The sequence below is a fragment of the Mastigoproctus giganteus genome, chromosome 12 (genome assembly GCF_048544385.1).
Source record: "Mastigoproctus giganteus isolate SK-2022 chromosome 12, ASM4854438v1, whole genome shotgun sequence".
NCBI classification, from domain to species: domain Eukaryota; kingdom Metazoa; phylum Arthropoda; class Arachnida; order Uropygi; family Thelyphonidae; genus Mastigoproctus; species Mastigoproctus giganteus.
The window spans coordinates 101786586-101803092 of NC_143586.1; the positions used below are offsets into that span (position 1 = coordinate 101786586).

Here is a 16507-nt window from a genome sequence, read left to right on the forward strand (position 1 = left end):
TGGAGACTAGGCACCTGTGAGGTGGTCTGCTTGAGGTGTTTTAAGGATATGAATGGATGAGCAAGCTCAATGCTGATTGGATTCTTTCTCTTGCTCGGGCTACACAAATTCAAATTGAGGAAGGATGGTTGCAGAATAGATGTGTGGAAGTTTGCTTCAACCAGCAGGTGGTTGATTGCTGGAACAAACTTCTATCTGTTGTTGTGGAAGTTGATAGCTTAAATAAATTCAAGGAAGAAAAGACTGAACTATTGGAAGGGATTTTTTCTTTTGTCAGCTGATGCTGTATATGCTTGCTTTCTTAAATCATTTACATCTACTAGAACTAATGCTACAAAGTTTCATTCAGATTTTTTTTTATTTTTTTTTTATTCTGATCCTTAAATGATTGATTTAACAATAAAATTTTTATTGCAATTGTCTTGAAAATGAACTTACTATCAGAACAAAAAAACATGGATTTCTGTGTTTATTGCAGTATGATAGGTTTTGTGCTCTCTAAAACCATGGACCCCTACAAATGTTTGATTTTTAAAGTCTAAATATATTTCCTTACAGCTGATATGCCCCTTCAGAATTTTGGCTTTCTGGACACTTAAGAAGGAAAGAATTTAAAAGGATATCAATTTCATGACAATAACCAAATGATAGAAATGCAAACCTGGTCTGACATGCACAAGAACTGTAAAGTTCTGTATAGAATAAAAATTCTTGTACACGGGTGAGAAATGATGTATTGAAAAGAATAAATATTATGTTGCAAATTATTTTGGAAAAAAAAAAAAAAAAAATCTTTTATTTTAATGTATTTTTAGTTTTTGAATATTAACTAAAAAAAAAATTTTTTCCACAGTTCAATGTATTTTTATAGTAAAATTACTTTGTTTTTCAATCACTTTTATATTAAGCTTTGCTATCCTACCTGTGGATTGTTGCTATTTTCATCGTCTCCTGTTGCTTGCCTTTCTTCTCCTCCTTCCTCCTCTTCTTCCTCCTCCTCTTCATCTTCATCATACTGATAAAAAAATAATTGGATGAATCAAATAAACCTAGGAATTTATTTTTCATCATATTTTATCCTAGCAAGTTATATCTGTGAATAGCATATCATTCTGGAGTATATATTCTGTAAAAGAAATTAACGCTAAAAAAAAAAAAAAAATATGGAAAAGGGAGAAAGATAAAATAGAGCATCAAAAAAATAAAAATTATTATGAATATCTAAAATTTTATATTTCTCAGCAAGCATTATCTGGAATTCAAACCATATATACTGTACTTATAAAATATATACAGTAAAGTTTAATTAAAATTTCACTATAACAAATATGTCCGGTATTCTTTAAATACCGGACAATCCTAAACATACAGCCAACACGCTTCATCTTTTTCGCATAAACAACCGTTCTCAGTACATGGTCAAAATGGGATGACCTGTGAGATTTCTTTTCCTTGGTCGGATTACTGTTTCAAAACTTCTGATGTCAACGTTTGCTCAGATCGTGTCAGTGAAATTATTCTTCCAGGAATGTATCCTTTTATCCCACACTCCACTTTAAAATCTCGTCATTTTTATAAACCTTGGTTTCCAATAAATGTGCTAAGGCTGTTCAAGAAAAGAACGTTGCATATCATAATTGGCTTGTTTCTAATTCTTCAGTTTCATTTTCTGCCTACACTAAAGCTCGCAACAATTGTAAAGCAGTTATTAATCAGTCCAAACTAGAGTTTGAACAGGCTAAGAGTAGAAAACTTGCTTCTTGCCCTAATGGTAGCTGAGCATTCTGGTCCCTTGCCAAAGCTATTGGCAAGTTTTGCTCTCTACAGAGCAAGTTTTGCTCTCTGCCTCTGTCCAAACCAGATGGTTCTGTTGTCACTTCAGCCAGGGATAAAGCTGACCTGCTAGCATCCCATTTTTCTTCCAGCTCATGTATTAATGCTCTTGGTAAAATACCACCCACCATTCCCAACACGCTACATTCAATGCCTCCTGTGGTCTTCCGTCAAAAGGATGTCAGAAGTATTTTGACGAATCTTGATGCTAAGCAAGCTCCAGGTCCCGATGGTATTTCTCCATTTGTTCTCAAAACCTATTCTTTGCCGTTTTTTTTCACTTTCTTATTCCAAAGGTGTTTTTCCTTCTGCTTGGAAATTTGCTCATATCCAGCCAGTTCTTAAAAAGGGTGACAAATCCCTCCCATCCAATTATCATCCCATTGCAATTACTTCTATTCTTTTTAAAGTAAAGGAGAAATCAATTAACCGCGAACTCTTAAACTACCCAGAAACCTTCCGTCTGGTCAACGATCGCCAGTATGGATTCAGTCAGTGTCAATCCACTGGTGATATTCTGGCTTATGTTACCCATTTATGGATAAATTCAACGGAAAGGTTCAGTGAAACACAAGTAGTTGCTCTTGACATCTCAAAGGCTTTCGATCGTTTTTGGCATAAAGGTCTTCTAAACAAGCTTACATCTTATTGTTTGCCAACTGTTTTTAGTAATTGGTTATCCAGTTTTCTCTCTGATTGCTCACTGAGGGTGATGGTAGATGGTTCACTGTCTTTTAACTTCTCCACTAATGCCGGTGTCCCCCAAGGTTCAGTTCTTTCCCCCACTCTTTTCCTCTTGTATATTAATGACCTTCTTCCATTGACTGGAAATCCTATCCATAGTTTTGCCGATGATAGCACATTGCATTCAACTTTCCATTTTGAGAAACCTTGTCCTGCTCAATCAGCTTCACGTTCTCGAAAATCTGCTGCCAATTCCTTAAATGCCGATCTTCAGATAATTCTCCAGTGGGGCAAAGACATCTTAGTTGATTTCAAACCTTCTAAAACTCAGTCTTGTCTTATATCTCGCAAAACGGATTCTTCTGCTCCTATGCTTATCTTTGGTGATACTCCGATTTCTAGGTAAAGTGATATATCTCTTTTGGCAATTACCCTGACTTCTAATCTCTCTTGGCACAAGCACATTACAAATATTGCTTCCTCTGCATCTAAAAAACTTGGTTTTCTCTTTCGCTCTCAGTCTTACTTTTCTTCCAAACAGCTGCTCACTCTGTATAAATCGCAAATCCGCCCTGCCATGGAATATTGTTCCCACATCTGGGGTGGTGCCCCCAAAACCTCTCTCAGGCTTCTTGATTCCATTCAGAAGAGGGCAGTTAGGTTAATTAATGATTCTTCTCTAACAGTCTCTCTCTCCACTCCACTGCAATAAGCAAAGTGGTGGTATTTCACCGGTTGATGAAAGTCATCTACCATCTATAAATCACTCTGCTGTTGTAGTTGAAAACATGACCACCTTCATTAAGTACAATAAGTCTGTTTTCAGCTAATACTTCCTCAAATTGCATACCTCTTCCTGTCATGTTTGAGAACTACCACATATCACTGAACTGGCGATTTGCATAAATCGCTAATATTATCACCTCAGACCCTATGACAGAACAGACTCTCTATATAATGTAAATAAGGGCTTAACTCCTCACTAAACTGGCATTGTACTTATTACATAAACTCTTCCCACTTACAGACTTAATTTCTGTGTGTGCGTGCGCGTGCACACACACACACACGGCAAGTGTGTTCTACAGAGATTGGAACCCTGTGTTATAGTCAATTCCTGAGTTCTCACAATAATGTCAGCCTTGGTGCCAGGTCCAGCTAATGCCACTTGAACTGGGAGGAAAGCCATTGACCTTGGCTTTGCCAACATATGTTCCATGCAACAAGAGGATGTCCAGACTTCTTCCATAATTCTGACCAGTTTCAATGCCACATTGTATGCAAAAATATTTGCTGATGCTATCGAGGCTATCATAGGCTTTTGTTGCCTGATAACTTGCAAGGACCGGTATGAAAATAATGCCTCTTAATTTTTTGCTTTCAAATGTGGTGCCGGAGATCATTTCGCATGTCACTAAGTGGTTACTAGAGGTCTCTAGTTTCACCTTGCTGTGCTGCTGCTGTGATCGGTCTTGTGAGTGCAGCACATGGATATTTTGAAATTGTGGACGGTACTGATATATGCATCATGCGAGGAGTGGTGATTGAATTTCTTACCAAGGAAGCAATGCCTATCAAAATCCATACACATCTCAAAAATGTTTACGGCAACAATACTTAAGACACTTTAAGAGTGTGGAAAGTGACATTGTTGACAATCCCCAAAGCAGCCAGCCAGTAATGTTAGTGCCAACAGAAGAGAGCTAGATCAACGCACTGAGCAAAGAGGACTGCCGCATCACAACACGTGAATTGTGCGATGCAGGATAACCTGCTGTGATAACCATCATAAAGGAACTAGACTACAAGGTTTGCACTTGGTGAGTCCTGAAAATACTGATATGAGCACAAACAATCCCGGAAAGTCAGGACTTCTCCAGCACTACAATAGTGAAGGAGAGGTTTTCCGTTCATACATAGTCACAGGTGACAAAAACCTGGGTCCGTCACCTAGGAGCATCACCATCAAAATTCACTGTGCAAAAAGAAGTATAAAAGACAGCCTTCTGTCCATAAAGTCATGACTGCAGTGTTTTGGGACAAAGATAGGGGTCTTGCTTGTGGCGTTCTTGGAGCATGGCACCACAATCAACTCGTAACAATACTTGGAAATGTTGAAAAAGTTGAAAGCCTGCATCCATAGAGTTTGACAATACTAAAACCGTTGTAAAAAAAAGTAAAGTGCAGCCATTATCAACCCACTGCAGGGTGGAAGCCTCCTCAACAATTCATGCTGAGGGAAATGGACCATAATCTGCCACGCTGGTCCAGTGAGGGTTGGCAGATCGACCGTATTCAGCAGTCAGGGGCTTGAACCCCGGTCTACTCAAAGAGCGTGTGCTACTGCACTCCCGCTCCTGCCCACTCGGCTACGGAGGCCGTTGTGCACTGTTCTAACTCACCCCCTCTCATAGCGCAGATCCTGAACCTTCTGACTATCACCTAAATTTGAAAGTGTCTGCAATTCTGCCAGACACGATAGGAGGGAATACATGATGAGAGCCTTGTCAATCAATTTGGCCCTGGAAAGATTGTGCAAGGCTCAAGGGGTAGAATTTTTTTCAGCGTGGTCTGTGCTTCTAAACAGGAGAGACTGCTTCTACAGGGGATACACTTAAATAGAAAGGGTGAAGAATATTTTCTGATGCTATCGAGGCAATGTTAGGTGGGTTGGAAAACTGCTAGCTTGGGGGGGGGGATTCACAGACTAAAAGGTTAAAAGTAGCCGCAGGCAGAGGTGAAGCTTATTCTTGCAAAACTTCTATTAGAATAAGTAGCGACCTGGAGCGAGGGGTGCTGGGAGTTTCAGGGACTGATGGCAGTCATCGTGAAACAGGAGGGTATATGGGATGTGTTAGGGTAACTAAGAATAGGTGCATGTATACCAATGCTAGAAGTATAGTAAATAAATTTGATGAATTTGAAGTGTTGGTCAAGACATCAAAGGCGGATATTGTTGGGATAGCAATATCCGTCTCTGCTTATATCTGTAGTGTCACACAGATATAAGGAATGCAGAACTGGAATTTGGAGAGTACAATGTGTACAGAAAGGAGAGGAAGGGAGGAGGTGTTATGCTGTTAATTAAGAAAAACATAAAATCAAAAGAAGTGCATCCAGTGGATATAGATGAACAGTGCATCACTGAGTCAGTTTGGTGTGACATAAGGACTGTGACAGCAAAAATAAGAGGAGGAGTGTGTTATAGGCCTAATGACTTGAATGAGTACAATGAACAATTGTACAGAGAAATGTTGTTGTTTGGTTTTTAGGAGCATTAGCAACTAAGGCCATATTGCTCCGGGATATGTGGTGGTCATTCCCTGACCTTTCCGCATCCTTCGATGTTGGTGGTGACGGGCTCGAAAACCGGTCTAATCAAGAAACGTGTGCTACGAGCTGCTGCCCCTTCCCACCTGGCTACGGAGGCACCCCGTACAGAGAAATACAGCGGGCTAGAAAATCAGAATGTCTTATAATGAGGGATTTTAACTTCCCAGATATTGACTGGAACTTGTGTGTTGGTCACTTACACACTAGTAGGAATTTTTGGGTTTATTGGATGATTGTTTTCTGCAGCAGCATGTTCGAGAGGCATGCTGCTTGATCTGGTTATCTTGATCACTCTTGATCTGGTTATCAGCAGTGATCATTCGTGTATTAAGAATTTGCAGATAAAGGAACCACTAGGTGGCAGTGATCACAGTGTACTGATGTGGGATTTACTTAAAGATATAATTACCATCAGGGGTAAAGGAAAGGGTTTTTGCTTCCGTAAAGGTGAGTACAGTGGTCTCAGACAGTTTTTAAATTCTGTACAGTGGGATCAACTGACGATGTATCCAACAGTAAATTCTAAGTGGGAAGCATTCAAGGAATTAATCGTGGATGTTACTAAAAGTTTCATACCTATTAAGAAATATTGTTCAAGGTCTAGGCCTAAATGGTTATCAAATGAACTAATGAGACTTTTGACATAGAATAAAAATGCATGGGATGCATATAAATTATCAAGCGACTCAGAAGCCTATGGCAGATATAAGCTAGTCTGTAATCAGGTCACAAAGGAGGTTAGGCGGGCGAAGGCAGATTACGAGAAATCTTTGGCAAAAGATAATAAAAATAAACTCTAAAGTAAACTCTAAAAACTCTAAAAGGAAGGGGATGAATCTGATTGATCCACTTGATATTGATGGTTCCACTGTTGATGATCCTGCTCAGATAGCAAAAAAACTGAATGAGTATTTTGCATCTACATTCACACATGAGTTATTAAAGTTTGAAAATGGCAGAAGGTTATCAAATTGTAGCAGGGTGCTTAATGATTTTGTTATAACTGAGAGCAAAGTGGAGGAGAAATTGTTGAAGTTAAACATAAGAAAGGCACCTGGGGTGAATGGGATCTATCCAGTTATATTAAAGGAGGCGGCAAAGCAACTAAGCAAACTCTTAGCCATAATTATGAGAGCATCCTTGGACTCAGGGGAGATCCCCACAGACTGGAGATGTGCAAATGTATCCCCAATTCACAAAGGGGGATCAAAGGGTGACACGAGTAATTACAGACCAGTTAGTTTAACTTCTGTTCCAGGTATAATAATTGAATCACTGGTTAAAGATGCATTGCAGGATCATCTAGACAAGACTGCAGCAATAATTCAGACACAGCATGGGTTTGTTAAGGGAAAGCCTTGTCTGACAAATTTGATAGGATATTATGATGTGGTTACCAAGGAACTGTATGCAAAAAATAATTTTGATATCATATATTTTCATGGGGTTTTGTTAATGATATATAGGGATTTTGCTAGCAGGGAAAAGGAGGTGATTGTCCCTCTGTATTTGGATTTCAGGAAAGCTTTTGTACCGTTGTGCACGGAAGACTATTGTACAAATTGGAGCAGAATGGTATTAAGGGTAAGTTGCTACAATAGATAAAAGGATCGTTGAGTGGGAGAAGACAGAGGGTGGTAATTAATGGGTGCTGCTCTTCGTGGACTAATGTTATTAGTGGAGTCCCACAGGGTTTGGTGGTGGGTCCTCTGTTGTTTTGTATATTTATCAATGATATTGATAAAGGTATATCAAGCTTAGTGTCGAGGTTTTCAGATGATACAAAGGTTGGCAGGGTTGTTAATGAAAGTGTGCTACTCTAACAGGATCTAGATAATTTGGGCAGATGGGCTAAGAAGTGGCAACTGAAGTTTAACCTTGACAAATGCAAAGTACTGCATATGGGTAGAAGTAACCCCAGAGAAACGTACCAACTGTGTGGTACTACACTTAAGGTGGTAGAAAATGAAAAAGAACTGGGAGTAATTGTGCAGTCAGATATGAAGTTTTCTGAGCAATGCAGACAGGCTGCCAGGGCAGGTCATGGGGTTTTGTTAATGATATATAGGAATTTTGCTAGCAGGGAAAAGGAGGTGATTGTCCCTCTGTATAAGGGAATGGTTGGGCCATGCCTTGAGTACTGCATACAGGTCTGGAGCTCATTTTAGGTAGGATGTAGATTTGCTTGAGCGTGTACAGAGAAGGGCAACAAGATTGGTGAGGGGAATGAAGGGATCCTCTTACCAAGAGAGGCTTAAGTTCTGCAAATTGCAGTGGCTGGAGACTAGGCACCTGCGAGGTGATCTGATCTGATTGAGGTGTATAAGGCCTTGAATGGGTTGAACACGCTGAATTCTGATGGGATCCTTCCACTTGTTCAGATTACGAACCTAAGGAAGCATAAATTCAAATTAAGAAAAGACAGATGTAGAATAGATGTGCGGAAAGCGGGTGGTTAATTTCTGGAACAAACTTCCATCTGTCGTGGAACTTGATAGGTTAATTTTTTTTTTTTTTTTTTTTGTCTGATGCTGCATAAGCTCATACACTTGCTTTCTTGCATCACATGCTACTACTACGTCTTCAGCCCACTCAATGATGCACTGCATGGAACACATTTTAGGGAAAATGACTAGCTCAGGCACAGTGTTCGAGAAGCCCTCCAGAATAAGAGTGAGGACTTTTACAAGATTGGAATACAGCATCTTACTCAGAGATGGTGGAAGTGCATAGAAAATGATGGTAAGTCACACATGAGACTTATTCAAGAGAGTAATGCCAGAAGCTTATCAAACTAACACGGAGCTAAGTGATTTTGTAATAACTGGAAGTAAAGTGGGGAAAAAATTGTTGAAGTTAAATATAAGGAAGGCACCTGGGGTGGATTGGATCTATCCAGTTATATTAAAGAAGGCAGCAAAGCAAGTAAGCAAATCCTTAGCCACAATTATGAGAGCTTCCTGAGACTCAGAAGTTCCCATGGGCTGGAGATGTGCAAGTGTATCCCCAGTTCACAAAGGGAGTTCAAAAGATGATACAAATAATTATAGATCTGTCAGTTTAACTTGCTCCGTGGAAAAAAATGGAGTCGCTGGTTAAAAAAAAAAAGTAATGCAGGATCACCTAGACAAGACTGCAGTAATAGCATTAGCATTACTTGAGGAATATGATGCAAGAAAGCAAGGTTATACAGCATCAGCAAAAAAAAAAAATTTTTTTTTCCCCCATTTCACTCATCTGGTCACTCCAAATATTTGTCTAGTTCAGCCTTAAATATATTTAAGCTATCAACTTCCACAACAACAGATGGAGGTCTGTTCCAGCAATCAGCTACGCACTGGCTAAAGGCAAACTTTTGCACATCGATTCTACAACTGTCTTTCCTCAATTTGAATCTGTGCTCCTCAGGTTCTTAATCTGAGCAAGCGGAAGAATTCCATCAGCATTGAGCCTGCTCTAACCATTCAAGGCCTTATGCACCTCAATCAGATCACCTCGCAGGTGACTAGTCTCCCGATGCTGCAACTTGCAGGCTTTAAGCCCTTCCTTCATAAGTGCATCCATTTATTCCTCTCAATCTTGTTCTCCTTCTCTGTACTCATTCTAGCAACTCTACATCCTTCCTAAAATGAGGCCTCAAGATCTGCATGCATTACGCAGGGTGTGGCCTGAACATTGCCTTATACAAAGGGATGATCACTCCTTGTCTCTGCTAGCAAAATTCCTATATATCATTGGCAAAAATGCATGACCTGCTCTGGCAGCCCATCTGCACTGCTCAGAGAACTTCATATCTGACTGCTCAATTACCCCCAGATGTTTTTCATTCTCCACCTAGTACCCAACAGTTGGTAAGTTTCTCTTTGATTATTGCTTCCATATGCAGTACTTTGCATTTGTCAATGTTAAACTTCAGTTACCGCTTCTCCACCCATCTGCCTAACTTTTTTAGATCCTGTTGCAGTAGCATACTATCTTCAGTGTCATTATCAACCCTGTCAACCTTTGTATCATCTGCAAACTTGGACATTAAGCCTGATATACCTTCATTGATATCACTGATAAATACACAAAACAACAATGGGCACAGCACCGAAACCTGGGGAACGCCACTAATAACTTTCGTCCATGTAGAGCAGTGTCCATTTATTACCACTCTCTGTCATCTCCCACTCAACCATTCCTTTATCCATTGCAGCAACTTGCCCTTAATGCCATACTGCTCCAATTTTTATAGCAGTCTTCCACTTGCAACAGTATCAAAAGCTTTCCTGAAATCCGAGTATATGATATCAAAATTATTTTTTGCATCCAGTTCCTTTGTGACTACATCATAGTATCTAATCAAATTGGTCAGACACGACTTTCCTTTAACAAACATATGCAGTGTCTGAACTATTATATTACTACAGTCTCGTATAGGTGATCCCATATCACCTCTTTAACCAGTGACTCCGTTATTTTCCCCAGAACAGAAGTTAAACTAACAGGTCAAGGGGTGACACTAATAATTATATTTGTGTCACCCTTTGAATCCCCATTTGTGAATTGGGGATACATTTGCACCTCTCCAGTCTTTGGGGACGTTCCCTGAATCTAAGAACATTCTCATAATTATGGCTAAGGGTTTGCTAACTTCTGTTTCTGCCTCCTTCCATACATCTGGATAGATTCCATCCAACCCAGGTCCCTTTTTTATGTTTAACTTCAACCATTTCTTCTTCCACTCTGCACTCAATTATTACAAAATCACTTAGCTCCCTGTTAGAGTTTGATAAACTTCTGGCATTCCCCTCCTTGAATAACTCATGTGTGAATGTAAATGCAAAATACTCATTCAGTTTATCAGCTGCTTGAGCAGGATCATCAATAGTCCAACCATCTATGTTAATTGGATCAATCTGATACATCCCCTTAATTCTAGAGTTTACATAAGTAAAGAACTCTTTACTGCTTTTCTATGCATCTTTTGCCAAGGATTTCTCGTAATCTGCCTTTGCCTGCCTAACCTCCTTTGTGACTTGATTACAGACTCGCTTATATCTGCTGGAGGCTTCTGTGTTGATAGGAGGGAGTATATGATGAGAGCCTTGTCGATCAATTCGGCCCTGGAAAGATTGTGCAAGGCTCAAGGCGTAGATTTTTTTCCAGCCTGGTCTGTACTTGTTAACAGGAGAGACTGCTTCTACAGGGATGAGATACACTTAAATAGAAAGAGTGCAAGAATATTTGCTGATGCTATCGAGGCACTGTTACGTGGGTCGGAAAACTGCTAGCTTGTGGGGGGGGGGATACAAGGACTAAAAGATTAACAATAGCCAATGGGAAAGGTGAAAGTGATTCTTGCACTGCTTCTATTGGAATGAGCAGCAGCCTAGAAAACAAGATGCAGGATATTTCAGAGACTGCTGGGAGTCATTGCGGTACAAGTAAACACATGGGCTGTGTTAGGGTAAGAATAGGAACAGGTGCATGTATACCTGCGTGTACACTAATGCTAGGAGTTTGGTAAATGAATTTGAGGTATTGCTCAAAACATCAAAGGCAGATATTGTTGGGATTTCAGAGACATGGTGTCACACAGATATAAGCAGTGGTGAGCTGTGAATACAATGGGCTCTCACTTCTGCCGACTTTTTGATGTGAAACATCCTTTTGGAGGGGGGGGGGGTACCTACCGAGTAAATCTGATCGGTCACGGAAGTGACGTCACCCACGGCGTCTGCCAGAGGTGCTTCCCACGCTCAGACAACTAGTCTGTGTGGGACACTCACTAGTAGTATGATTAGATTAGAGCGCGTGACGCATTTTTCGTGACCAGTATGATATCTCGAGTTCTAACTCTTTGGAATTTTTGAATAGTATGACATCACAAACATGTGACATCATATAGTGACACAAAGGCTGTTTCACATAAAACCATCTACCACTCGTACTCGGCAGATGTGCGACTTTTTTTTTTTTTTTTTTTTACAACTATGGAAATATAATGGATACATTTTTTTTCATGATAAAATTTTAATATTGCGAATAAAAAATTAACAAAAATATTTCCCATATTACAAATAACGAATTATCACAAAACATTCTAGAATATAAAACCAAATATTACATAAAAAACAAACTGTTCTAGAAAAGGTACACAAAAATCACAGATTACATGAAAAAAATATTGCACAAATATTCAAGAAAATTTTCTTTTAAAAATTGCCATATGAAATTTACTTCTTTATTCATATATTGACATAACAATCCAGATCAAACTGAAGCAGTTGTTTTCCATTTAGATGCATGGTCATCATAATCTGCAACGTGTTTAATTTTCAATATTATTCATTCATTCATAATATTCACACAATATTATTCATTATGCTGAAAGCTTGCTCAGTTTCAGCACTGCTAATCGCAATGGTTTCAAAGATATTTCTGGCGCTCTTAATTGTAAAGGGAATTTCACTCGATTTTAAAGATAAACTGTCTTCGATAAAATCATTAATTTTTATTTCATATTTTATCAAAAAATAAATTTCTTATATGGTTTTCACAGTCTTGCCACTGAGACGAAAGTTCTTTTAAATTCCACGATTTCCGGTAGAATATGTTTAAAATTTCTTTCAATGGTATGATTATTTTCTTTATTTAATTTAAAATCACCCTGTTGCATTAATAACTTATCCTTTAAGGATAAAACAATGCATTTAATAACTTGACACAAGGTAATTTTACTGTTCTTACTTTCGATTTTGATTCCTTCAAATTCTTTCCACTTCAACATGCTCTCAATTTTAGCTTCATATTTTCCTTCAGAATTTTTCAAATTAGCAATAGCATTGATAGTTCAAAAAATTAATTTATCTGCTTTTGCCATGGGAGTGAATCTGTAAAGCTTCTGAAATCTAAGAGAGCTCCTGCAGAATGTCGATCATTAGTGCTAAATGGTTAAGAAATTCCAGATTTAAAAGTCGCTTTAACAATCCCAAATAAAAATAAATTTTCTGTTTATACTCCACGGCGACCATACCGTCAGAGGAGTTCACAAGGTAGAGAGAATACAAGAAACTGCACTGTATTCAGCAGTCAGGGTGCTTGAACCCGAGTCACTCAAGGCACGTGTACTTATGCACTCGCGCGCCTGATCACTGGGCTACGGCGGCATCTGATCCAAACTGTTTGCACAATGCAGGATAATTCCCTTAACCTGCAATTCCCATTCGCAAGCTACAAGCTGCTCTTCGTAGCCCGAACACATGAGCGATCCTTGTAGTTTCCACATAAAGTTCTTTAGCAATCATCCTTAATTCGCGCTAGTTTTTTGGAGATTGGCAATACAGTTTTTTTTTTTTTTTTTAATTATTGCCTGTATGCCATTATATTTTAGAACATTTTCTAACCAGTGAAAGGCTCGATAAAGTTTCAAAATCTGCCAACATTTCATCTTCTTAAAGTTTATATAATATCTTAGTTTCCTCAATCTTCCCCTACGTTGCTACTATTGCTAGTTCTTTGAATACTGTGAACATGTAAACATAGACAGGAGAATTTTACTGGAAGGCATGGATCACTCACTTCTCCGAAAAACATACGCCCATTTGTCGGAATAAAGGGGAGCCAAAACACAGGTTGACTAGAGGCTATTATCCATGTCGGGTATCTTCTTAATCCTCTGACTGGCTATGGAAAGCATATTGACTAGCGCCACTTCTCGGAATGTAGCTGCATAAGTTTTACGGACACCACTACCGTTGCGGAATGGTAATCCCTTTCACCCTTAATTCGCGCTTTCTAATCTCTCCTAATCTGTTCGTTACATGGAAATAATTTTCTTTCTATGGAAACTACCGTATTTTAAATGTAATTACCAAGGGGAATTTAAAAAAATTTGGTACAAAGAAATTTGTTAAACAGAGGTCTGACTGTAATTAAATCAAAAATGAAGCAATTTTAAAATACATACCGATCGATTATGACATTAAAATGCTGGAAATGGGGCCCTGTTTGCCCCTACCGTAGTTTCGGCTCTGGATATTCAATAATTGTGCATTTAGGATTTCATTTGTAAAATAAATGATCGTCTCAACAGTGGGCTCACAAATTTTCAAAAAAAAATAACAATGGGCTCTCGCAAGCCCATTATAGCTCACCACTGGACATAAGCAATGCAGAACTGGAATTTGGGGAGTACAATGTGTACAGAAAGGATACACAGGACAGGAAGGGAGGAGAGGTTATGCTATTAGTTAAGAAACACACAAAATCCGAGAAAGTGAAGCCAGTCGACATCGCTGGACAGTGTAGTCAGTTTGGTGGGACATAAGCATTGGGAGATCAAAATTGACAGTAGGAGTGTGCTATAGGCCTAATGACTCTGATGAGTATAATAAGAAACTGTACAGGGAAATAGTGGGCCAGTAAATCAGAGAGTCTTATGATGGGGGATTTTAATTTCCCATATATTGACTGGAATTTGTGGGTTGGTCACTCACACACTAGCAAGACTTTTGTGAATTTATTGGATGATTGTTTTCTATATCAGCATGTTCGGGAAGCAACTAGAGGGAGTAATACTCTTGATCTGATTATCAGTAGTGATTCTTCTTGCATTAAGAATCTGCAGATAAAAGAATCACTAGATGGCAGTGATCACAGTGTGCTGAAGTGGGATTTACTCAAAGAGGTAACTACCATCAGGGGAAAAGGGAAGGGTTTTTGCTTTCGTGAAGGCGATACGGTGGTCTGAGACAGTATTTAAATTCTATACAGTGGGACCAACTGATGATGTTACCAACAGCAAATTCAAAATGGGAAGCATTAAAGGAACTAATCTTGGAAGCTACCAGGCTTTACATACCAACCAAGAAATATTGTTCAAGGTTCAGGCCTAAATGGTTGTCAGATGAACTAATGAGACATATGGCAGAGAAGAAAAATTCATGGGATACATATAAATTAATGGGTGACATGGAAACCTACGATAGATATAAGCTGGTCTCTAACCAGGTCACAAAGGAGATTAGGCAGGCAAAGGAAGATTATGAGAAATCCTTGGAAAAGGATGCAAAGAAAAACAACAAAGAGTTCTTTACCTATGTAAACTCTAGAAGGAAAGGGATGAATGAGATTGGTCCACTAGATATTGATGGATCAACTGTTGATGATCCTGCTCAGATGGCTAACAAACTAAATGAGTATTTGGCATCTACATTCACCCAAATACTCATTTGGGTGAATGTAGATGTGATGTATGTAGATGCATCTACATTCACCCATAAGGAGTTATTCAGGGAGGGGGAATGCTAGAGGTGTATTTAACTCTGGCAGTAAGCTAGATGATTTTGTAATAAATGAGAGAAAAGTGGAGAAGAAATTGTTGAAGAATAACATAAAAAAGGCACCCGGGGTGAACGGGATCTATCCAGTTATATTAAAGGAGGCAGCAAAGGAAGTACGGAAACCTTAGCCATGATTATCAGAGCTTCTTTGGACTCGGGGGAGATACTCATGGACTGGAGATGTGCAAATGTGACCACAATTCACAAAGGAGGATCAAAGGGCGACACAAGTAATTATAGACATGTTATTTTAACTTCTGTTCCAGGAATATTAATGGAGGCACTGGTTAAAGAAGCACTGCAGGATCATCTAGACAAGACTTCAGTTATAGCTCGGACACAGCATGGTTTTGTTAAGGGAACGTTTTGCCTGACCAATTTGACTGGATACTATGATGCAGTCACAAAACAACTGAATGCAGGGAATAACTTTGATATTATATATTTGGATCTTAGAAAGGCTTTTGATACTGTTGCATATGGAAGACTGCTGCACAATTTGGAGCAGTATGGCACTGGAGGCAAATTGCTGCTATGGATAAAGGGATGGTTCAGGGGGAGAAGAGAGAGAGTGGTAATCAATGGACACTGCTCATCGTGGACTAATGTTATTAGTGGAGTTCCTCAGGGTTCAGTGTTGAGTCCATTGTTGTTTTCTGTATTTATAAATGATATTGATGATGGTATATCAAGCTTAATGTCCAAGTTGGCAGACGATACAAAGGTTGGCAGGGTTGTTAAGGACACTACTGACGCTATGCTGTGGCAACAGGATCTGGAAAGGTTGAGCAGATGGGCCGAGAGGTGGCAAATGAAGTTTAACATTGCCAAATGTAAAGTGCTACATATGGGAAACAGTAACCCCAGAGCAATGTATCAACTCTGTGGTACTACTCTGACATTGGAGAGAATGAAAAGGATCTGGGAGTAATTCTGCAGGCAGATATGAAGTTCTCTGAGCAGTGCAGACGGGCTGCAAGAGTAGCTCATGGTGTCTTGTCAATGATATACAGGAATTTTTCTAGCAGGCAGATAAGGAGGTGATTATTCCTTTGTATAAGGCAATGGTCAGGCCACACCTTGAGTACTGTATACAGGTCTGGAGGCCTCATTTCAAGAAGGATGTAGAGCTGCTGGAACGAGTACATAGAAGGGCAACAAGGTTAGTGAACGGAATGAAGGGTTGCTCTTACGAAGAAAGGTTTAAGTTTTGCAAATTACAGTGTCTGGAGACTAGGCACTGGCAAGGTGATCTGACAGAGGTGTATAAAGCCTTGACTGGTTTGAGCATGCTCGATGCTGATGGGATTCTTTCTCTTGCTCAGAAT

The 16507-nt window shown here is 39.3% G+C and overlaps 1 protein-coding gene across 2 annotated transcripts in view; it reads right to left on the reverse strand.

Annotated features, from left to right (window-relative positions):
- The window catches only part of LOC150077304 (nucleosome assembly protein 1-like 4), a 432049-nt gene that overhangs the window by 13943 nt on the left and 401599 nt on the right, over nt 1-16507 (reverse strand). For both annotated transcript variants that reach the window (XM_090386809.1, XM_090386808.1), the window contains one exon: nt 923-1015. In XM_090386809.1, coding sequence (XP_090242935.1) covers nt 923-1015 — 93 coding nt within the window. The remainder of the gene's footprint in view (nt 1-922; nt 1016-16507) is intronic.